Source organism: Microcebus murinus, chromosome 4 (genome assembly GCF_040939455.1).
Source record: "Microcebus murinus isolate Inina chromosome 4, M.murinus_Inina_mat1.0, whole genome shotgun sequence".
Taxonomy (NCBI): Eukaryota; Metazoa; Chordata; class Mammalia; order Primates; family Cheirogaleidae; genus Microcebus; species Microcebus murinus.
Window position 1 is genome coordinate 83448467 of NC_134107.1, and position 24644 is coordinate 83473110.

Genomic DNA, 24644 nt, shown 5'->3' on the forward strand with positions numbered 1-24644 from the left:
AAAAAAAGAAAAAGCCACACTCATATGATCCAGCTTGTAATGGCTAATGTGAAATGTAGCTAGTGAGCACTAGCCTTTTTCCTCTTCCCTCTCTTTGTTTCACAGGCCTGATGGTGCCACACTATGCCCAAGAATCGGCCACCTCCAAAAAATACTCCCCTTCTAGAACCTGTAGACACCTGAGAAACGTTTCTGTTTGAAGAAAATAGGAGAAATGGAAGTCTTAAGTCTATGGCACACTGTGTCTTCAAACAGAAGAAATGAAAACCTATAGATTTTAAATCATGCACGGAACATGTAAAATTCCAGCAAAATATAAAAATGGAATATGCATATTGTTCTCATTCTTGAGCATAGTGACTTAGAAACATGGCTCAGCAGGTCCTCCCAAAATGCCATTTTCTTATAATAATGAGGAGGGGAAAAAATGAGTTCCCAGTGGGGGCCACTGTCCATGTGGAGTTAGTTGGCACATTGTCCCCAAGTCTGCCAGGGTTTTCTCCCAACCCGCTGGTTTCCTCTGACATCCCAGAGCTGTACATGCCAGGTTAATTGGGCTGACTGCCTGGTCCTGGTCCCATTGAGTGTGGGTGTGGGTGTGTGAGTGTCCTGTCCAGGGCTGGCTCCTGCCTCGTGCCCTGAGCTGCTGGGACAGGCTCTGGCCACCCTTGAACCTGGACCGGAATAAACAGATAAATCATTATCTGATCTGTTAACGTTCTTAAATGTTTATATATAGCTTACATTTATACCAGTGTTCAATATGGGAAGTGTTTTGGTCTTTCGTTAGAAGTCTGCTGATGCTTTTGTGACTAGAAATATGCTGTAGGAACCTTGTTTGCATCAATTAGCCTATGGTATAATGCATTTCCTCATTAAGCTTTTCGCCCTTAAAGTTACAGGTTCCAAGAACCTATTGACCGCTTTACATGAGGACTTTACCATGTAGCCGTTTTGCCGGTAAGACTGTGGACTTCATCATTCTGTTGAACTGCTGGGTCAAAACTCAAATGATGTGAATTTTGCCTTTAAAGGGTTTATTTGCTAAGAACCAGCTTTTAATAGTCATGAGAGAATCAAATAATTGATGTCAGTACAAGTAGTTCATGTATTTAACCCTTCACTTTGGGGCTCTATATTACTTGATTCTTTCTTTAATTGGTGCATAATAACTACATATTTATGGGTATGGCTGTATCTTAGATCCATGTGGTTTTAATCAAGGGTTTGTTCTTTTAATGGTTTCAAATACTGTAGATAATCTTATTGAGGAATGTATAAACGTGGAGGTGTGGTATCAAACTTCAGGTTTAAACTATTTGAAGCATTATTGATTTTCATTGCACAATTAGATTGTATAAGGATATTATCTGTGATGACTCTGTGTTTTTTTTTTTTTTTCAGTAGTGAACTTTTATTAAATCCCCATTCCATTCAACAGGAACGTGTTAAAAGAGCATTGTTGCTGGTATTAATGGTCAGTTGTGTTCCTTCGTTTCATTTGGGCCTTTTGTATTGCACTCTTAATGTTAAATTAACTATGCCTTTATAAAAAAAAAATTAATGAATGAGGCAGTTCTACATGTACTAATGTGGAATGGTTGCCAAGATATATTAAGTGAAAAAAACAAAGAGCAGGAAGGTATGATTTTGCATGCTACCAGTTTTATTTAGAAAGATAGTTTTAATGTTTGGTATCCATAAAATAGCTCTGGAAGGATTCATAAAAATCTACTTGGCTGCCTCTGAGAAAAGGAGCTAGATGTTGGGAACAGGAGTGGGAGGAAAATTATTTTTATTGCATAATGTTTTTTAACTTTTGAATTTTGTGCTGTGGCTCGGTAGTAGCTGTTAAAAACTAAGGTAAATAAATGTAGGTAATTTTAAAAAACAAAGAAATGCTGTCTTTTTTGACAAAATGTCATTAGTTTCATCTTAAAATGTCCCCATATGATCTCTTCCATACTTGTGGCTTTAAGAATAATCTCAATGCTAAAGACGCCCACGTTTATATCCTCTATTTTGTGTTCCAGATTCCTTTATCCCATGGCTTATTTGAATATCTCTCAGACATTTCAAAAGTGGGCAACACTAAACAATTGATTCCAACTCTTGCCCTTCCCTCTCAGACCTTCTCTCCAAGGCTTTTCCCATCTCAGTAAATACCGTCATTATCAACTCTTATGATCCAGAAACCTATCTGGGGGTTATTTGAATACTCCCCCCTCTGTGAAACCACGTATCTAATCCATCATTGAGTCCTGCTGTGTGTCTCATATCTGTGTGTTTCACTCTTATCCCTGAATCTCCAGTGTGACCACACGGTCCAAACCAGCGGTCCCCAACCCCCCGGGACTGCAGGTAGGTGCCAGTCCGTGGCCTGTTAGGAACTGGGCTGCAAGGCAAGAAGTGAGAGGTGGGTGAGCAGCATGTGAGCCAGCGAAGCTTCATCTGTCTTTAGAGCCACTCCCCATGGCTCCTATCACCACTTGAGCTCCCCTCCTGTCAGATTAGCTGACACACTGGATTCTCAGCAGCTCACACCCTCCTGTGAACTGCAAATGTGAGGGATCTAGGTTGCCAGCTCCTTATGAGAGTCTAATACTGGACGATCTGAGGTGGCGCTGAGGCGGTGATGCTAGCGCTGGGGAGCAGCTGCAATATCATAAATGTAATGAACTTGAATCATCCTGAAGCCATCCTCCACCCCCCACGCTCCAGTCCATAGAAAAATTGTCTTCTGTGACACTGGTCCCTGGTGCCCAAAAGGTTGGGGACTGCTGGTCCAAGCCATCGTCTCCCCACTTAGTCTCCACATCTCCCCTCAAAACCTTCTTCAAAGCTATTCCCTCAAAAGTTCTTCTAAAACCACCTAGTTCATATTAGGTTCTACTGTTATTCTATCAAAGAACTCTGTTTTTTTTTTGTTTTTTTTTTTTTTGTAGCTGTTATCACATTTACAATTGCATATTCACATTTGTGGTTATCTGCATATATTCTTTTGCTGAATTATAATCTCAATGAGGGGAAGGATTGTGATTGTGTCTTTTTTTTTTTTTTATCTTTTAGGTTTCTATGCTACAATTTAGCATAATGCCTGGCACATGGAATCTGATTGATAAACCATTCTCAAAGGAATGGATAAATTAAAGAGGGAATAAGCTCTTACTGTGTACCAGGCATTGTGCTAAAGATATTACTTATGGATGATAAACCTGTTTTAGAATCGTCATTTGCCAATGGGCCTTTACTTTGGGGCACAGGCAGATACAAAATGAATACAAGAGGGTATCTTTTTGTGTGAATAAAGTAGATTTGAGGACTTTTGCTTGCTAGGTCAGGGGAAGGGGCTCCACTGAGGGAATATGTAAGTCACAGGAAAAGATGAAGAACAAGGTTGATTTCCCCACATGTAAAATGAGGTGTGTAAACTAGGCAATTTGCTATGATTACAGGATTCGCTGCCCAATTTTTCCCAGAACCTGCCCTACAATGTGACCACCCCCCTAGTTTTTTCTCCTTAGGTGTGTCAGAACACACACAATGTCTAGGTGGCACACTAAGCATCCTCTTATAAGGCTAATGAAGAGGACACGTGGTAGATTCTCTTCAGTTCTAACTGAGCCCATTGTAAAGCCCCAGCCATGGAGACCCTTATCCACTGGCCAAGCATCTCAGGCTGTCCACTGCTCAGTCAGTCCATCATGTCCCCAAGATTGTGAGAACGACTTGCTCTTGAAACAAACAAAACAATAAAATAAAATAACTGACAAGTCATCTTTATTAAATAACAAGCAAATAATCTACATAGATACAGTCATGTGTTGCACATGAGTGATTCCCCTTCTCTTCAGAAACATCACTCCATGTGACAAAGTGCAAGCTAAGCAGCAGCCCGTTTGAATGCCCTGTGATAACATGAAGACAACTGGCAAGATGCACAGTGCACACTCGAGTTCTCTGTCACAGCACACACAGGAGAAAACAAACCCTTTTCATTCACAAAGACTTAGGTGAAGAATTATCAGCTCCATATAAAATGCCCAAATGGTGTCTTCTACACATCTCTTCTAACAATTAAACCAGCTGTTACTCTTCAAAATATGTGTCACTTTCTTTGCATTGGGGTCAAACTCCAACTGTGAAGATCCACTGAAGAAATAGTAAAACCCTGCAAGATAATAGTAAGATAGTTTTTCAAATGAAGACATCTGGCAACATTCAAAACTCATAATAATAATAGAGAACTAAAAATAAGAAGTGATCATAGCCCTTTACTTTGTGCCAGGGACTGTGTTAAGCATTTTGCATGATTTTGTTTTCATTTATCTCTGCAATGGCCCTATAAGGTAGTATATCTAATTCCATTTTACAGATAGGCAAGTTGAGGTTTGGACACATTTAGATGCTTGCCCAAGGTTATGCAGCATAGAAAGATGGATACAGCACTCCACGTGAGCTGTCTGACAGCAAAGCCACTTTCTGGGTTATGAGTTTATCCTGCTTCCAATCAGATAAAATTCTCTTGTCTGGAGACTATGATAATTTATTTATTTCTTCCCAACACTTCTCTTTCCCTTTTCCCACGTTGCAACCTGAGAAGCACAGAAACTCTTTCAAGACACCAGAGGACCCTTTAGTGCTTTGCAAACATGCCCAGGTTACCTTTCAATAGAGATCATCAGCCTCCACTCACCTACCCTTGAGTAGGAATTTTTTTTTTTTAGCTTTAAGCACATGGAAAAGTAAGTGTTTGCAACTGACCAATATGGGCAATGACCAACTACTCAGGAAAGAAAAAATCTCCCTGAAAATTAGTAGTAGCAATAAGATGGGATGGAGGAAAAGACCAGGCCTCCAGTATTACACCTGGCCATGACACTTGATGAGATTTTTATGCTAACATAGTAATCTGTAAAGTAGCAGCTCAAGAAGTGAGGAAGTAACATAAGAATTTTGGTTTTATATGCATGTATAAAACCACAAAAAGTAGAAAGATTTGTGCTAATTATCTTTACAATTCAAAATAACTTATTATGTGAAGTAGTCATAGAATTGGTTCAAAAGTAGGTGAATCAAAATTTTGGGGAAGGAACTGGTTTGGAAAAAAAAACTTCTGTTATTAAAAATTATTCCAATTCTCCTCTTCCCTCTGATACCATAGAATGTTTCAAGTGCCCTACTGCCAACAAAATAAGTATCCTCTTACCAAATGCTTCAAAAACAGCATCAATCTTTGTGTCAACCCCTGGAAAGTCTTCAGCTATTTGCCTGGGAAAGCCTGGCTCCATGGACTGTCTCTTCTCATCAAATCTGTTCCGAGTGAAAGAAGCACAGCTCAGCAACGCATAGAGGCCGTGTTACCAAAATGCATAAGTCACGTCAGGTTTAATGAGGAATTCTAGTAAACTTTCCAAGTACTGCAAATAAATGTCAAGCATATTTAGGACGAGTGACATATGTGACTTTAATGGTATTGCAAACTTAGCTCTTAAAACCGTGTCTCCATCAGGAACAGGGACGGTATCCTGCTGTATGTAGCACATGCTGCTTATAAACCATATTACTTAAGTCTGGACAGAAAGAACCTTAATCGCTTAATCGTCTCTCTGTTTCTATGTCACGTCTCTCTGTATATATATATATATATATATATACTCAGCTGGCCCAAGAGCCAACCTGTCTGCGAGTCCTGAGTTGTATCCCTGAAACTGGACTGCTATTGCTTGTCATCTCTTACGTAGGCAGAAGGAATGAATGGGTGAGGTTAGAGAAAGCCCTTGAAAATCATATAGTAACATGAGGAAGACGAGGCAAACACAATGAGACATGGAGCAGACCTGTAAGACGGCCAAACTGTGGCCTGGATTCTCAGGGCATCTTCCTAGTCGGGTTTAAAGTCCAGGAGGGAAGGTTGCATGCAAGTGGTGGCACTTGAGCCAGGACTTGAGGAGCCGGCAAGGTCTGAGTAGGTGGAGAAGGGAAGAGGGGCTGCAGGAGGCAGGACAACAGCAGAGAGGGAAGCACCAACCAATGGCACATGGGACTCAAAGTAGGAGAGCTTAAGAAACATCTGTTACAAGGCACTGCTATGTTTGAAAGTACTTTCCAGAAGTCGTCTAAAACCCATTCTTCCTATTGAGAGGGAAGCAGGCCTAAGGAGTTGTAGGGTGGGTTTTCTTAGATAAAGAAAATAACTTCTCGAATTCCTTTCCATACAAAGTCATTCCTATTGCATCTCACCTCCAGTATTTGTCCTCTACAAAGAAGTATGTTTTCTTCTTGTCCTTATTAGAAATGGCTGCATCGATTTTCTTTACTGTTGGAGGGAAACCCAGAGTATGGATGCTTCTTGGGTAACCTGCTTGTACCTCACCTCCTCGGACACCCCAGAACTGATTTCCTGTTAAAAATAAATAATTCAGAGTCATATTGAATTTACAACAGTTACGCCTTTTAGCTTTAAAAATACATTTTAACACCTTTGATTTCTACGGTAAAGAAGCAGCCTGAATTTTAGATTCAGTCACCAGCTCATAGTGGGCTTTTAGCAAAAATTTGCAGATTGAATGAATGAATAAAATCAAATGAGAGAATTCACAACTCTGGGCAATTTATCTTCTTATCTTTATTTTTATCATCTGTAAAATATAAATAAAATAATACCAGCCATGGTCAATTTCTTCATTACTTTTGGCTGCTTTAGTAGCCAAATTTTGACATAGTAAAGAAAATTCAAATCCTGTTCAGTTTTCTTGTGAAAGGATTTATTTCACGAGTTAAAGAAATTATTATATAATAGTTACCTTTAAAAACGAAAACAGTATCCTTGCTAGTAACTTCATATGCAGCATCCAGGTCTGAAGGAAGAGATGGCCAAAATGAAGAGATCAAATGAAATTCAAGTTCATGTGTCCTGAAGGATTTGCGCCAAAAATGCCTAAAATGTATATAAAAAGAAATGTAAGTTGAAAAACAGTCTTTCACCTTTACAGTATTTTCCTCACTGTCCTCATCCAGCTTCCCCCATTCCCTCATCTTCTAGGCCGGATGATAGACAGAAATCAAGTATATTGCCATTAGGAAAATTCTTTTCTTTTTCTCCAGAAGACTGCAGTGGACCTCCTGTTATAGCTTTTCAGAGTACCATCGTCCATGAAAGAAAAGTTATCCTACTGTGCGAACTCATTAGCCCGGTGTGAGCTCTAACTACCTCAATACACGCAAAACAGTGATTATGCTATACCCTCACTTATACTTTTAAAAAATCTAAACAATATGTGTATGTTCTGTCCAAGTATATTCTTATATAGGGACAGAACAATTCTGGAAGGATATGAAAGAGGTATTGATTGTGAATGAATATAGGGAGAACTGTGGAAGCAAAATGTTTAACTTTTTTCCTATTTGTGCAGTCTGAATGCTTTTATCTTGTGAACATTTATACAGCAGTAAGTAAATTAATTGATGAAATGTAATGCTTGTCCTGGTGTCATTTTTAAAGGAGGTAAAGATAAAATTCTCATTCTAAAGATTTACCTGTGCTTTCTGAAAAGCAACCATGTCCTAGGGCATTTGGAAACAACAATCAGAGGATAAGAATCAACTCATCCTAAGACTTCAGAAATGAACCTGACAATTGTAGGAAAATGTGGGAAGGGCAGCACCAGATCTGAATGATTGCAAGCTCAGAGGAAACATTTTTGTTTTAAATGTTTGAAAGTCTCTATCATGTTTCCTTTTGTTTTCCTTTCTAAGCATGGTAAATCAAAATGATAGATAGGAAAATACAGTTTTCTGGTCTGACCTGTCTTTAAAGAACAGGACTTCTCCCCTCAGAGTGCTGACTGCATCGAGGGACAGAGCAGGATCGCACATGGCTAGTGGCTCATGTGTTGGAGGGACGGGTTTCGTGGGCACCGGGGTGTCATCAGAAGGAGATCCTAAAAGGGAACAGATTCAGCGATACAAACATTAGGGAAATGTGATGCATCTGTCAATTTACACGCTTTCCGAATATTCTCAAGGTCCTTTGAGCTAAATTGTAAATGTTCTGCACAGCATTTTAAAACTTCCCTGAAGACCATCATTGCGAAGCGCACGACGCCTAATTTTCCCAGCGTCACTCACCATACAGGGACTGAATGCCATCCACATCGTCTTGAGAAAGGCGAAACTGGGCCAGGTCCGTGAGTGACTTGTAGAGTGGGTACATCACAGCTTCCATGTTGGCCGAGTGAAAGAGACCCAGGGAGTGGCCAAGTTCATGAACAGCAACGAGGAATAAATTGGTTCCTATTTATGAAATCATAAATAATAGCCACTTACTCCTAAAATACAGGTACATTACACAGGTGAGCTGTGCATTGGATATGTTTACTTCCCGGAACCGCACAGGGCTATTTTTGCCTTGGTTGTTGGTTAATTGAGCAATTGACTGATTATACACTTAATGGAAAGCTAAATATATTTCAGGACATACTTGAAATCATTCTTGCAAAGTACCCTGTCGCTTCTACCTGTCCACCCACCCCCAGCCTCGGGAGCCCCTTAACTCCAAGAGAACCCTTTTCTTGTACTCAGAAATGGAATGAGCTTACTTGTTTAGAACACGAATAAAAATTTCTCTTTATTTATCAATGCAAAGCTAAACACTGTTTCAATATATTAGCATTTGCCATTTGCAGTCTCAGTTGAATGAAACTGTATTCATCTCAATTCTGAAATCCTTAAACAATCATACTCCTGTTATTTTTTATTGGAATATTGCCTTTGTAATTTTTTTGGCCTCACTATCAAGTATGTATTATATTGAGTCTCAAAGATGAATTATGAAAGATGCCACAGGATTTGCAAAATTGGTTTAAAACATAACAGGCCCAATCATCTGAAGCATTTGTCACAAAAGAGATTTTAGGCACACAAACACTAGCTGCATTCAGATGTTTTTCCTCTTCATATTTAAAACAAACAAACAAACAAACAAACAAACAAAAAAAAACCCCACAATGTTGACATTGGAAGGCATTGGATAATTACAATCAACATAACGAGTAAATCTGCTTTACTTTTGCAAGTATTACTTGTACAACTTGTGATCCTAGGAAGGTTCCTTTGTAAAAAGAAGTTGTTAATTCAACCAAATCAAGCATTTCATCCAGCACTAAACTCACATTTGTACTTTCTACAGATATTTACATTTTTGTTATAAATCCCAGTTAAATTCAGAAGTAACATTATTTGTTTCAGCTGAGTTTTTGAAAACTTTGGAAGTCATTCCCCAAAATACACAGTTATGAACTGAGAAACATTCTTCTACCTAAACAGTCTGAACATTGTATTTGGGGGTTAGCCCTTTCCTTTGGAACAAGTCCATAAAAATTCCTCTTAGCCTAGAGATAGTAAAATATTGCCTTAGCCAGAAAAAAGCAAAAAGAGAACTTTAGTTTTTTTAAATTCAATTCTGATATCTGTTGGAAGAGTAAAAAAGGAAATGGGGAAAATTACCTAAGCAATATCTAGGCCACTTTTTGGTATAGATTCAATGCAATACACTGTGCCTTGGATATCCATCCGCATTTTGATATAATGAGAAATTGTTCTTAATAATGGTGGCACTTAAATCACACACAGACCACAATCATGAAAGAAATACTTAATGATGTTTTTTATATTGTGCTTAACCAAGACAGGAAATATAATTATTAGGCATCTGAAAATCTTTTCAATAATGATTTAAACAAAAATATATTCTGCAGATCCCTGATCCACTGGGAAATCCAGAATACCCCATTTCTTGAGCATTTTTAGTTATTAAGAGTTTTCTAAGTGTAAAAAGAAATTAATACCAAAACCATTCTGAGAGATGGCACTAACCTGCTGTTTCCATTGTCCATTGTTCATCATCATCAAAGTGAGCATCTCCATAAATCCCTTGCCCAGGGGGATAGGCGTGAGCCAAAACGTTTCCAGGTCCATCAAAACGGTAAAAGTCTCCGTGTTCTAACAGAAAAATAATTTTTTTATTGGAAAGATAGGTAATCAGGATTTCTTTTTGCCTTTTCCATAAAACAACAACAGATAAATGGATGCATTTCATGTGTTTTGGTTTCATTTTGCTTTAATTTTTACCTCCAACTGCGAAAGAGATCATTATGTCAGCCTCTCCTTCATACAGCCTGGAGAATGTGAGTGGCGTCACCTCCTCCCAGACTTTCAGAGCTCTCTCAATGGCAGAATCAACAGCATCTCTTGGCAAATCTGGCGTATAATTCACAATCCTGTATGAGAAAAATCGAAGAAGATGATATTTTCTCCTATGCTACAGCTTATAAAATTTCAATCCTATGTGAAAACTCTTTGGACCCATTACCTGTAGGTAAGTTGGGTTTTCCTCCATTTTGGCATGTTAGGAAAGGTAGTGAAGTCACCAACGTCAGGAATGCCACACCTGGGCTTGTGAATCACCTCCATGGTGTCAGAGTCCAGCTTCCCCGTCACCTCCAACCCAAGGAACTTCTGCATTTCTCGGATTTTTTTAACAACAGGACCACTGTCCCTTCTTCTGACAAACTGCTTCGCATCTTTTGGAAGGTTGTAGTAGTTTTCGAGGTATTGCTAATAGAATAAGTATAGTTTTTAGGTCATTCTTATGATTTTTAGCTATAGCTATTTATAGTAAACTTTTGCAGTTGCCCTCTTTTCTTGATCTATTTGAAGTATTTCTCTAGTTTCCTGAAATAATAAATGTCAAAGTTCATTTACTTCTTTAATCATTCCTCTCACCTTTGCTTTAACGCTTAACTAATCTCTGCAGCTTAGCTTGCTATCAAAGTAATAAAAATAAAGTGAAAAATGGAGCAAATATCCAGTGCACTTAAAGGAGGAAAACGAAATGAACAAATAAGGCTCTTTGGGCGTATTTGTATATTTCAGGTAAATTTATTCAATTTCCTTAATTTTTCACTTTATATTTCTCACAAGGCCCTGGCTTAAGAAAAGAGCTGGACAAATTCCTTTGTCTAGACATGTCATTAGCAATACAAATACTTAGGTAAAATTACATTGAATTAAAATGCCTAAAGAAGTTTCAAAGTGTGACTTTCCACTTGGTAACTCATGTGCCTCAAGCCCCAGTGCTGCTACTGCTATGGGGTCGTGTGATCTTGAGAAAACACTTAATATTTCTAGCCTTTGCTTCTTCCTACATTAAAGGAGAAGCCCGAATGCTGTGATACTGAGACCCTTTCCACGGCCAACACTTTATAACTCTCTGTCCCTGAACTGTTCCTACACAGTAAGCTCAAGTCATTCTATGTGGGTTTTAAGACACAGAATGGTTTGAGCTTACTGTGGAAGGCAGAGATGGTCTCTCCACTTGGCCCTGTCAATGAGTGGGATGTCTATCTACCTCTGTTAATTACCTGGACAAGCTCCATGCTGGTGTCCTGGCCCCTTGCAGCTCCGTCTAATGGGTAGGCTGAGCAAACTGCCACGCAGAGCAACAGCAGGATTGGAAGACTCTCCATTTCCACGGGCTTTGCTGAGCTCTATGCTGTCTCAATGCCTTGCTCTTTGCCTACTGCCTTCCAGGTCCACCCTCTGGAGCACAACTTTTATAGGGTGACAATGTTTGTTTAGATCACCCGCAGCTTGACTGACTGACTCATCGTTGCTTTTCATCCAAATGGCAGCAGGACCATTTCCAAGAATTCCAAATTCAAAGTAGGATGATACAACCTACTTTACTAATTTCGCTCAACCTTCCCAATTTTGCAAGGCTAAATGGGTGATTAAGCTCCAGGAAATGCTTCCTGTCTTGGTAGAAGAGAAAACTGGGGCATTTTTTTTTCACTCTGGAAAAGTTGACTAGAATTCACTAGACAATTTATGTTTGTGTGTTTGATAGAAGAAGTGGGCTGACTTGGTAAAAATCAGAATTGTGCAGAACTTTTAAACGCAGTTTTATTTTAAGAAGAACATAATTTAAAATCAAATGTAGTAAGATGTATATAAATGAAAAGCATACATACATAGCTATAGTCTATACTATATTGTATTACACACAGAAAACATATCTAAAAGAAAATTGGAAGGAAGAATTTATTTGTTGAGTCTATGATTTAAAATACCTACTATTGATTTCTGTCTGGATTTACTGGTCCTTGAGGAGAAAGATCATGGTCAGGTTTGAACAAAGAGGGCCTGTGAAAATGAAGGAAATGTATCCTCTTTGAGTTGGTTTTAATTGTGTATCCAATTTATTAATGGGTAATAAGCCCATAATAATTGTTCCATGAGTACTTATAGAATTGCGATGAATTACTATTGCTCACTGAACTGAACTCTCTCCGCCTTTATCTTTTATACTTTTCTTATTCTCTTTCAATCTCTTTCTCTCCTCCCCAAATTCACATTAGTAGATGTTTTGCAGTTGAAAACAAAAAGCCATCCTAAATTCTCTCCTCATGTTCTTCCTTTTCCTGCTCTTTTTTTTTTTTTTTTTTACTTTTCTTTCTTTTCTTTGTCAGGAAGAGAGTTGCTCATATCATTAGTGTATAATAAATGCTCGTAGGAAAGACCTTAAACATTTTCAGAAGAAGAAATTCAGTTAAACTCTACATAATCCTCTCATCACCTGCCACTGCCTATCTTGTGGCACCTTTCCCTGATCACCACATTTTTTTTGTTCTTTCTTCCTTTGCTTGCTTGCTCAACCATTTGTTTACTAAAGGGAAGAACATCTTGGGAGTGAGAACTAAGTACAATGATGAATAAAAGCGTTGCTCGTTTAGTAGACATTTAATAAGTGCATATGTTGCTCCCTCCCATTTACATTCCTTTTGCGTTTTCTTCTTTATTTTTTTGTATGTTTCTTAATACACACTGGAGAGATGTTACCCAATATGTATGGAGGCTCTAATAAGATTCCTCGGTGGTAGTGAGATCCCTATAACTGGAGGTGCCCAAACAGATGCCCCCCACTTAACAGGGGCCATACATCAAATTGGTGTGGGGGGGGGCCAAGCCTCCATACATCAATGGAGGCTTTTAAGCCTCCATTTTTAAATTAGATTCTGTATAAAAGACAAGTCAAAAATAAAGTCCTGTGATTCTCCATTTCTTTGAGGCAAAAAATCCATGTCTCGTCCTGAAATAAGGGGGAACTATCTGGCCACACCAAGTGAGGACAGGGAAGTTGGGGGTCAAAGTGGCGACAGGGATATGGATTCCAGGAAGGAGCAGTGGAGCCCGACAGATAAAAGAGAAATTAAAAGCAGAACAGCTGTGGCAGCCACAATTGTCAATTCCTTCTAGATTAAAGGTTTTCCTTTGTAAATTCTCACGGGTATTGTAACTTATAAAATATATTTAATGTTTAGAGGGAAGCCTGACAGATATGTTTATTTTCCCAACTGCTGAGATGGGGCTGGCAAAATGGGCCACGTTGTTCCTGAAATAAATGCAAAATCCTGTTGATGTGGAACTTTGTCATCTTTTAAAACAGCTTCAGTGACTTCACTGAGATATTTTCCCTGAGTTCCAGGGAGAGTCCTTACTTGTTCCTCAATGGTGCCTTGTACCCATGTCTGTTACTGCGCTTTTCACACTGAACTGTAGCGGAATGGTTTACTTATCTGCCTCCCCTATTTGACTGTAGGTTTCTCAAGGGTATGGGCCATGTCTCATTTGATGCTATATTCCTAGTTCTTACCATGGTACTTGGCATATAGTACATATCCAAAAATTGCTTAGAGAACTAATTAATATATTAATTATGAGTGAAATGCTTCTAGCAAAAACCAAACAGGTGAAACAATGTCAAAAAATTCACAAATCATGCATATGTTTCTAAAATTCCAGATCCTACATGTGATATTTACCAAATTCTCTAATAAATAATTTTTAAAAGGTTTTTTCCTATAGGAAAAGATTCAATCTATCACCTTAAGTCTCTCTAAAAAAGATTTATATACTCAAAGTCTTCACTCCTATGTCTTCAGAATACTCTAACTAAAATTGTAGAACCAAGAGTTTTCTGACCATACATAAGATAGTCTAATTGCATTTTGTAAATTACTTTTATTTTTTGAGACAGAGTCTCACTCTGTCACCTGGGCTAGAGTGCCATGGTGTCAGTCTAGCTCACAGCAACCTCAAACGTCTGGGCTCAGGCGATCCTCCTGCCTAAGCCTCCCAAGTAGCTGGGACTACAGGCACATACCACCATGCCCAGCTAATTTTTTCTATTTTTAGTAGAAACAGGTCTCACTCTGGCTGGTCTCGAACTCTTGAGCTCAAGCGATCCTCCTGCCTCAGCCTTCCAGAGTGCTGGGATTAGAGGCATGAGCCACCACACCTGGCCTTGTAAATTACACTTTAAAAGGCAATACATTAACAAGAAGGAATAGGTAAATTGAAGAGCAACTGAGTGAAAGAAGAAGGGAAGGGAGAGAGGGAAAGAAGGAAAGAAAGAGAAAGGAAGCAAAGGAAAGAAAAGAAAGAAGAAAGAAGAGGAAGAGAGTAAATACACTGAATGTAGAGGGGCGCTCTGAATGCCAGAAGAAAAAAAAATAGGCATTTTCAGCACAGAAATGAAAATGGCTGTTCCATAGAACAATCATTTGTTATATGATTAAATATATACAATGGCTGATTTTATAAATCTGACCTCCCAGGGATCAGAGACCTGGAATTAAATTTACATTCACTCCAATCCAACTTGGATTCAAAAGCTGGCAGTTAATCCAAGGGTCATTGTGTGTAATCATTTTCACATTTGTCTTCCTATTTATCATGCTTCTTCTCGACTAATCAGACGTGATAACGTAAGATCCTAGCTACCGACAGCTGATATAATCATTCTTTCTGCTATACGTTCATTCATCAAGTGTCTGAGTCATAAGTACTTCAGAATAACCCAAAGTAAAAGTATAGATTTGGAGATAAGATTTAAAAGAGAAATTTAGAAAAACAAGATGATCGGATTAGCCTTTTAAAACCGAGAAAGAAGGAGAGGGAAGCAAAGGAATGAAGGAACGATAGAAGGAAGGTTATAATCTAGTAGAGGAGATGATCCCTATATAATTAATACTATAAGAAATAAAGTAAAAATTGTACAGGAATTAAACAGAAGGTGCTTATTTTAGGTATTTACTGTAGAAAAACCCCATAGGTAAAGCAGTAGAGAAAGTGAGCCTGGAATGATCTGGACACAGAAGGAAATTCAGAAACAAAATAAACAGCTATGCAGAGTGTAGAAATTTAGGGTCTATATAGAAAATGTCAAAGAGTTACTTTTTATTGAAATAGAAGGTGTGTGAAGAGTAGTAATGAAAAAATGAAAGATAAAGTTGCAGGAAGATAGGCTAGAGTCCAATCATAGAAGACCATTAGTCTGCAACTAAAGTGCTTAGAGTTTATTCCATTGTTGGTGGAAAGCCAACATTGAGGGAATGTTCCCTCCAACAATGGAGGGAATGAGCATTTTGTAATGTTCTTGGCACAAATATTCCAATTGTGCAAAACAGAATAACATAACTTAAAGTTTTCAGTGGTGCTCCCATAGGCAGTATATTCCATTTGATTGTGGGGTAAAAAATGTTGCTTGAGAAACACCTTTTTTCATATGAGGGTTAGAGTGGAAGCAGAACAGGCATGAGAAACATTAGGGACTGAGCTTAACCCCAGGCTACCAAACATGTTTGGTCTACCAAACATTTTAAATAAAGCTTTATATGTTTAAATAAAACTTCATATGTTTATTATAGAAAATTTAAAATGTACAAAAGATAGAAAGAAGAAAAGTAATCATTTACAGTCTTGTCACAAGTAAAATAACACTATTAACGCTATTAACTATGTACTGTCCTCTCATTTTTAAATTCCTGTGTGTTCTTTTTTTTATGTCATGCTGACAGCGGGAATTTATAAAATTTCTTTTATTTAATTTCATTATAAATAAATTTCATTTATTTCATAAATTCATTTATTTATTTTTCCCACAATTTTGAATCTCACGAGCCAGACAGAAGTACTTAGAAGGCAATACGTTCTGTTTAAATTGTAGGATAAAACCTGTTGCTTATAGGTTTTTTTCACACATGTTTTTCATAGCTGAAATCAGACCATATATTCTGATGTTTACACCTATTTGCCACAGACGATTTCGGACATTCTAGTTGGAAGGGGAACCAGAACAGAAAAAGGATTAGGCACAGCTAATTTCCGCACGTGGATGCCTCAATCTGTCTTCATTTATAGAAGCATAATGACTCAGATCACTCAACGTGAGTGTTAAAAACGTTGAAATCCATCATTCAAATTCCTTGGAATGACAGTGGCTTTTATGTGGCTCCAGGCAACTCTGGCTTTACGGAGGGAACGAGCATTTTGTAATGTTCTTGGCACAAATATTCCAATTGTGCAAAACAGAATAACATAACTTAAAGTTTTCAGTGGTGCTCCCATAGGCAGTATATTCCATTTGATTGTGGGGTAAAAAATGTTGCTTGAGAAACACCTTTTTTCATATGAGGGTTACAGTGGAAGCAGAACAGGCATGAGAAACATTAGGGACCGAGCTTAACCCCAGGCTGCAAAATCTACCTGACAAGTCATCTTTCAATCAGAAAATTGACTCTGCCAAACAAACTGAGTAAAAGCAGCTCTATTAAGGCTTTTACAGCCTGAACTATGCATTCTAGAGCTGTTCATTTTTAGTCAGTTAGCAATCATATATCCTTATGTAATTTTTTTCCAAAGGCGGTTCAGGAGTGAAATTTATTGATTCCAGCATGTCTGAGCATGTCTTTTGCTAACATCTCCTATGGGAGATATCTTATGTGGGTATGAAACTCTCAAGTCACAATATTTTTTTCCTCTTTTCAAAATCAACACATGGGCAGGGTACAGTGGCTCACACCTGTTTTTTTTTTTTTTTTTTTTTTTTTGAGACAGAGTCTTGCTTTGTTGCCCAGCCTAGAGTGAGTGCTGTGGCATCAGCCTACAGCTCACAGCAACCTCAAACTCCTGGGCTCAAGCAATCCTACTGCCTCAGCCTCCCTGGTAACTGGGACTACAGGCATGCGCCACCATGCCTGGCTAATTTTTTCTATATATATTAGTAGGCCAATTAATTTCTTTCTATTTTTAGTAGAGACGGGGGTCTCGCTCTTGCTCAGGCTGGTTTCGAACTCCTGACCTTGAGCAATCCACCCACCTCGGCCTCCCAGAGTGCTAGGATTACAGGTGTGAGCCACCGCGCCCCGCCTGTTTTTTGTTTGTTTGTTTTTGGAGACAGAGTTTCACTCTGTTGCCCAGGCTACAGTGCCATGGCATCAGCCTAGTTCACAGCAACCTCTAACTCCTGGGTTCAAGCAATCCTCCTGCCTCAGCCTCCTGTAGCTGGGACTACAGGTGTGTGCCACCATGCTCGGCTAATTTTTTCTATATATTTTTTCAGTTGTCCAGCTAATTTCTTTCTACTTTTTTCAGTAGAGACTGGGTCTCGCTCTTGCTCTGGCTGGTCTCCAACTCCTGAGCTCAAACGATCCGCTGGCCTTGGCCTCCCAGAGTGCTAGGATTACAGGCGTGAGCCATCACGCCCGGCCCCACACCTGTAATCTCAGCACATTGGGAGGCCGTGGAAGGAGGATTACTTGAGGCCAGGAGTTGTAGACCAGCCTGGGGAACATAGTGAGACTCTGTCTCAAAAAATAAGAAAAAGTGGTTGGGTATAGTGGCACACGCCTGAAGCCCAGCTACTTGGGAGACTGAGGCAGGAGGATCACTTGAGCCCATAACTCTTAGGTTGCAGTGAGATATGATGATGCCACTGCACTCTAGTCCAGGCAACAGAGCAAGACCCTGTCTCAAAAAACACAAAAAACAAAATCCGCACCTGTCCAGTAGAGATACAGCTTCAATGTTTTCTAGTTGATAGAAAAATACATATCGGAGCCCCTGTGAGGAGCAAAATATCTTTCTAGTTCTTTCAGATGATCAGAAGTTCCTGAGATTCCATAAAGCAAACACAAACAGACCTCTCAATCTTTTTTCCAATGCAACTCCACTGTTCCTACAAAGAGTAGACAAATTCATTCTAAAACATGCTTGTTTTCCTTTTCATTTTATGTGCTGTAGTGCACATTTGGGAAAGGCTGCTTCAGTGGCTAATAGGCAATTGTCTTTTTAGACTGACAATTTCCCCATTTAGTGCTCTTGGTCAGATAAGTGACAACAACAGAATTGTGCCTCTGTGAGATTGTTCTGTTAGCAGTGATTGAGGTGGATTAGAATGTGAAGAAAGAGAAGTTGACTAGTTTAGCAGCTATTAGAATCATCCAAGTAAGGTACAAAGGCAACTGCCAAGATTGAAGACAGAAGTAAAAAGAACTGAGAAAGGAAAGTGATGATACAGACAAAAATAAACGAGCAAGATGAGAAAGGTATGGCACGACACTGAGTCTTGTAAATTAGGAAGACTCAGAACTAGCTAGTCTGCAGTTAAGTTTGGGCTCCTTTCCTTGTCACTTGCCTGGTGTGGAAATAAACAAAAGAACAACCAAAGGAGAAAAAGCAAAGGATATCTATTCAGAGCTTGCTATAGCAAGGGAGTCAGCCACTGTCATTTGTGTTTTGACAGAGACTCAAAGGCAGACAGAGGACTGGCAAAGCTTTAGAGTGGGAAACTGCTGGCAGGCTAGCGTGGGCATCCTATGGGATTGGCTCGGGTGCTTATCTTTCTCTGATTGGTCCTAAGTTGGAAATATGGGCAAACATTAGAGATGCTGTCAGTTATCAATCAACTCCTGGCCATTTGGGGCCAATTGTGATAGAAATTACTATTTAGCCTCCTCATTTGTCACTAGAGATAACAATCTGGTACTCTGCAAACCTGACTTAACAGCAGGCTGGCTTCTTCAGCTATTTGTTACAGATAATAGGTCTGGTTTCCTGGGCAGGTTCATTCAGGCCATGGGTCAGAGTTCTATGTACATGTACGATATGGCCATTGTCCCTTTGTACATTCAGTCTCTCACTGGAAAAGTTGTCTCTCCACTCCATGGCTCATGCACCTCTGTAATGGCTGAAAAGTCCTGGGCATTTCCTTGGCTAAATGACCTCTTCTTTTGCTACCCACATAGTTTTTGCTTAAACTCTAGAATTCGTAAGTGCTTTCTACCAAGGGTTGGGTTTCTTCAAATACCTGTGAGCAGCCATGCTCATTGCCCGGACAAATCTGTGGCAATGGTCTGAGGCACTGCTTTGCCACAGCTCGGAGAAGACACCTCATCTTCTTTTGAGTCATGACTTCGTTAAAGTTGACACATCCAAAGGATGGGTCACGTTATGTAAGAATGGCAGAATGAAAGTTTGTGTTCTAGTAACAGCTCAAACTAGGGTTGGACACGTACCACGGGAGAGCTAACCAGCACAACCCCGGAGAGCCGGTGCTGGTGTACCAGCTCATTCATTCAAACCATGCTAGGGGCAGAAGGAGATCAGAATTCTGAACTTTCATTATTCTATTCAGTTTTAGGTAATTAACAACTTTGTGTTTTCTCAGTATGTAATGTGATCGGCTATATATACAGAACTCTCCTTTAAGAAAGGATAAAACCACAATATAGTGATCATCTACTATGTGTCCAATATGTCTAATCTTTACACCCAAGTTACCACTAAGGTACTAAAGATTAGTAAAATACTAAAGGTTAGTATCTCCATTCCACAGATAAAGAAATTGAAGCCCAGAAAAAGTTAAAATGTTTGTTCAAGTCCACACAGACAGTAAACTCTGGATATATCTCTTAACCTCGTGTCTGTTGGATAAAATTAGTCATCAGTTTTTTGGGCACCTCTCGTGACTTCCCTCCCCCCTTTTTAAGCCGGGTCCTTCCTGCCCATCATCTTCCACTCGTGCTGCTCAGATGTGACGCAGTTAGGACACACATCTACGAGCGATCACTGTGTGTCACTCAGATCCAAAAATATTATGCAGAAGCCTCCTTACTCACAAAGGTTGGTGAATGTTCCAGACCCTGGGGAAAATAAACAAAATCTTGCTGGCTGTGAATTCCTAAGCATTTGTCAACAAAATCCAGCTCTAAGCTACGGTTTTGAGCATACACACATGATCCAGTACCTTTGTGGCTTGAGACAAATTTCGCAATCCTTTTTGCTTTTGAAAGTCATATTTTATTCAATTACAGGATGGGAACATGATGTTCAAAGTCATAAATTTAGAGCATGAGTGGAAAAACTTCTCTTCAAACCTCACTTATGTACACATCTTCCTGAAGATATTTTTTATGGCAACTTGACTGCTCCAAAAAGTACAGAAGAGGAGAAGGATTTTTGATGTTTGATCATTTATTAACCATTTTGTGCCTAATAATTGGGTCCAAGAATATCAGATCATACTCCCTGCTAATTAAAAAATTATCAGTCAAAAGAATCAAAGTGGTATGGTAAAAGGAACATGAGTTCTGGGGTTACACAGCTTCCAGTTAGAATCCTAGTTTCTGTACTTACTAGCTCCGTGACACCAAACAAATTGCTTGTCTTCTCTGTGCCCCTTTTTCTTCAGTCTTAAATGACAATAACAACATCTATCCTAAGGGCTTGCTATATGTAACAGAAATTAAATATAAACTTCTAAGAATAGAATAAGCATTATTATTTATAACACTTAGATATCTAGAATGGTGTAAACAATTGGGTGACAGTATTTCTAATTTTGGATGGTTTTTAGTAGTTGAGAATGAAGGAAATAAGTAGACAGTGACCTCATGGGTTCTCTACCTTCTCCACAATTCAGAGTGGTTATTATGGTATGGATTTACCTGTACAGGAGGACAGCAGCAAAACCAGGAAATACTGGATCCAGGACAAGTTGAGATGAGAAGAAACAAGCTTCAGTGGAGCACCTATTAAGTGTCAGGAGCTTTACTGATGTTAATTCTCAGAACAACCTAAGAAGCAGATATTATTTTCCCTGGGACTCACAAAGGTCAACTAACTTACCTAAGATCACACAATGAGTTACTGAGCAGATTTTCTAACTTGTCAATATCATGGACTTTGGTATGAAATATCCGATTTCCTTAAGTACTAAGTTTGACAGTTGATATCTGACATTTCACTTTGATACTTCTTGTTTTTTTTTTTTTTTTTCTATTGTGAAGGTACATCCTCAGTCTTTTCAAATGCATATTTTGGCTTGTGATTATCTTTAACATTTTTTAAGAGCAATTTTTGCGAAACCATGGATAAGTAAAAAATGAGTGTTATTTTCAAATATGAGTCCCTTGGTGGAGCCAATGCAGTGCAGACAGATAGAAATATCATTAAAGTGTTTGGGAAGGAGGTGGCTAATGAACATACAGTATGTCGATGGTTTGAGAATTCCACTCTGGTGATTTTAATTTTGAAAGTGAGCCCATATGGGTGACCTGAGACCAAGGTGGGTAACAATGAGCTGAAAACCATAGTGGAGGCAAATCCATCTCAACCTACACATGAATTGGCACCAGGGTTTGACATTACTATTCCAACAATATTGGACTACTTGAAACAAATCAGCAAGGTAAAGAAAGACAGATGGGTGCCACATGAATTAAACGAGCATCAGAAGAGAAATCGTCTGGAAGCTTGCCCTTTTTTTGCTGTCATGACATAAAGGTGAACCAACCATTTCTATATCGTATTGTTATGTGTGGTGAAAAATAGATTCTTTTTGACAATTGCAAGCATTCAGCACAATGGTTAGATAAAAATGACGTGCCGAAACACAGTCCAAAACCAAATATTCATCAAAAAAAACCAAAAAAAAAAAACGCTAATGGTGTCTGTTTGGTGGTCCAGCGCTGGTATTCTCCTCTACAGCTTCATGGAACTTGGTCAATCGATTATGCCAGATGTCTACTGCAAACAGTTGGATGAAATGATGAGAATGCTTGTGGTTAAACAGCTGAGATTGGTCAATAGAGACAAGCTAATCCTCTTGTAAGATCACTTTTTGCAAAAAACAATGCTGTTCAAACTACAGAGGCTGGACTTGGAAACTCTTTGTCATCCACTGTGTTCAGCAGAGCTTGCGCCTACTGACTACCACTTCTTCCAGGCTTTGGACCATTTCTCGCAAGGAAACACAATCAACTCTCAACAAGGTGTAGAAAATGCCTTTTGCAATTTCACCACCACTCACTCTCCAGACTTCTTCCCTGCTGGTATATACAAGCTATCCTTAAGATGGCAAAACTGTGTCGATAGTTTACGTGTGTACTTTGATTAATTGTAGTTTCTTGTTTGAGATATAATAAACTAAACTTTTGATTCGAAATGAGACATTTCATATTTCATGACTTAATATTTGCAACAGGTGAAGAGACAGGCCACAACTTCACTTCCTGCAGGATAGCAGGTGATATATTCTGAAGGAGCTTTTTACCATAAAACAACTTCCGTCTTAATAAAACCTGCTTTTCAATGCACTGTTGGGTTTGTAGGGGTTAATGGAAATCTCCGGGGCTTCCCTATCATTCCTACACTGGTGCATGCGGGTATGCACACACTCACACACACACATACACACACAACACACATACACAGAATAAACTGAAACCAGATTAAGAATGAGAGAGCAGCTAGCCAAGAACAAACATCCCCCAAGGGCAGATTCTTTTATCAGAAGGACCTTGGCAATACTGAATCTTGAGCGATCTGCAAGTGGGGAAATTGCACCTAAACCTCCTGCCACAAACCCTAGAAAGAGACCAAAGTAGTCCCACTGTTCCGTTTCCCAGAGAAAAAAAACGACACTCTCCGAACTGACACACACAGAACTCTTAAGATTTTTTTTTTTTTTTTTTTTTTTGAGACAGAGTCTCACTTTGTTGTCCAGGCTAGAGTGAGTGCCGTGGCGTCAGCCTAGCTCACAGCAACCTCAAACTCCTGGGCTTGAGTGATCCTTCTGCCTCAGCCTCCCGAGTAGCTGGGACTACAGGCATGCGCCACCATGCCCGGCTAATTTTTTACATATATATATCAGTTGGCCAATTAATTTCTTTCTATTTATAGTAGAGACGGGGTCTTGCTCTTGCTCAGGCTGGCTTTGAACTCCTGACCTTGAGCAATCCGCCCGCCTCGGCCTCCCAAGAGCTATGATTACAGGCGTGAGCCACAGCGCCCGGCCACTCTTAAGATATTTTAAAGACTTGAAAGTCAAGCAAAAATGCAAAGCTTTCAAAAGTGAAATGTCAGAAATTTTGACTTTAGTTGTATTTTATAAATCTGAAAGACAGAATTTTGTGGTAGTTTATAACATAGATTCTAGGATCAGACTGCCTGCATTTGAACCACAGCACCAAGGCAAGTTGACCTTGGGCAAGTTAAACTCTTGATGGTTCAGTTTTCTCATCTGAAAAATGAGAATGACAGTATTTACCTCTTGTTTATAATGAGGATTTAAAAAGCTATTTAAAGCTATTTTTATTTTATTTTTTGGTATATGCAGCACTTAGAACAATGCCTAGCACATGGTTAACATTATAAGGATCTGTTTAACAAAATTTTAAAATATGACACAGATGGAGATAAAGGGAGGAATGGTTCATACGTTAAGTCTTTGCAGGAATTTCTGTGAACGTTCATGATAGTGACAGGAGGCTCTCTGGGCTTTTATTCCTATTCAGTCATCATTTAGGAGAAACTGCTTCCTTCAGAATTGCCTAAGGCCAAAGAAAATTCAACCCACGTATCACTCAATTTTCTTTTGATGCTGATCCTATAGGAAAGTTTCTTCTTTTCAAGGAAATCTAGCATCTAGTTACCTGTAGAGAATAATGTTCCTCCTAGTGGCAAGTTGATCCTACTCCTTGCAAAGACAAGTCTAGGATTATCATAATGAAGGAGCACATATTTGAGCTGAGAATGCATCTAAAACATGAAGGTCAGAGAGTTCCACCCCCATCTACTTTCTAAGCCTCATTTTTCCCTTGATTTCAGCTCATACCACTGAGTCAAAAATGATCATCTGACCCGAAATGCACTTGACCATTTCTTAGAAGTTGAGTATATCGATCAGCAATGGTCTGCTGATAAGTTGGAAACTAGAAGCATCCCACAAACCCATAAGCTATTCATGAGAGCTCTACAATGCATACAACCCAGAAGACAGGAGGACTGTGTGACAGGGTAGTGGAAAAATTCATGCTGCCCTCACCATGTATTGTGTTGCTTTTCACAATAAACCTATGAGGTGGGTACCACTCATATTTCCTCCTAAATTTAAGGAGGCTTAGATTTAATCACTTGTCAAGGTTGCATGGCAGTTGCATGGCTCACATTATGAGACTTTTGACTGAATTTTACCATAATGAGAAGTTCCCATTTCATCCTTTCTCCTCTCCAGTCTTGCAGCCATGCACATGTGCAGCCTAGAGAACACTTTCCCATCTGAACCAAGGATTCAGGTAGCCTATGTAAGAGATTGAAAGAAATCTATGCTTTTTCTTTTCATAGTTGCCATATTTCTGTTTACTCCTTGGTACAGTCACAGACAGATGTGTTTTATTTAAGAGTAGGTCCAGAGTAATTTTCAAAGTACACATTCTGGTTTTCAAGAAAAAAAAAGAAAA

At 39.1% G+C, this 24644-nt stretch overlaps 1 protein-coding gene across 1 annotated transcript; it reads right to left on the reverse strand.

Moving 5' to 3' along the window:
- Positions 1–3758: 3758 nt before the first annotated feature.
- LOC105874563 (stromelysin-1) lies at positions 3759–11588 on the reverse strand. Its single transcript, XM_012770515.3, has 10 exons — positions 11424–11588; positions 10373–10617; positions 10132–10280; positions 9877–10002; positions 8131–8295; positions 7808–7943; positions 6807–6940; positions 6244–6403; positions 5210–5313; positions 3759–4171 (listed from the first exon to the last, which is right to left on the reverse strand). Exons 1-10 carry the CDS (start codon positions 11526–11528, stop codon positions 4071–4073), a joined length of 1425 nt encoding a protein of 474 aa, XP_012625969.1. The 5' UTR covers positions 11529–11588; the 3' UTR covers positions 3759–4070.
- Positions 11589–24644: the final 13056 nt, after the last annotated feature.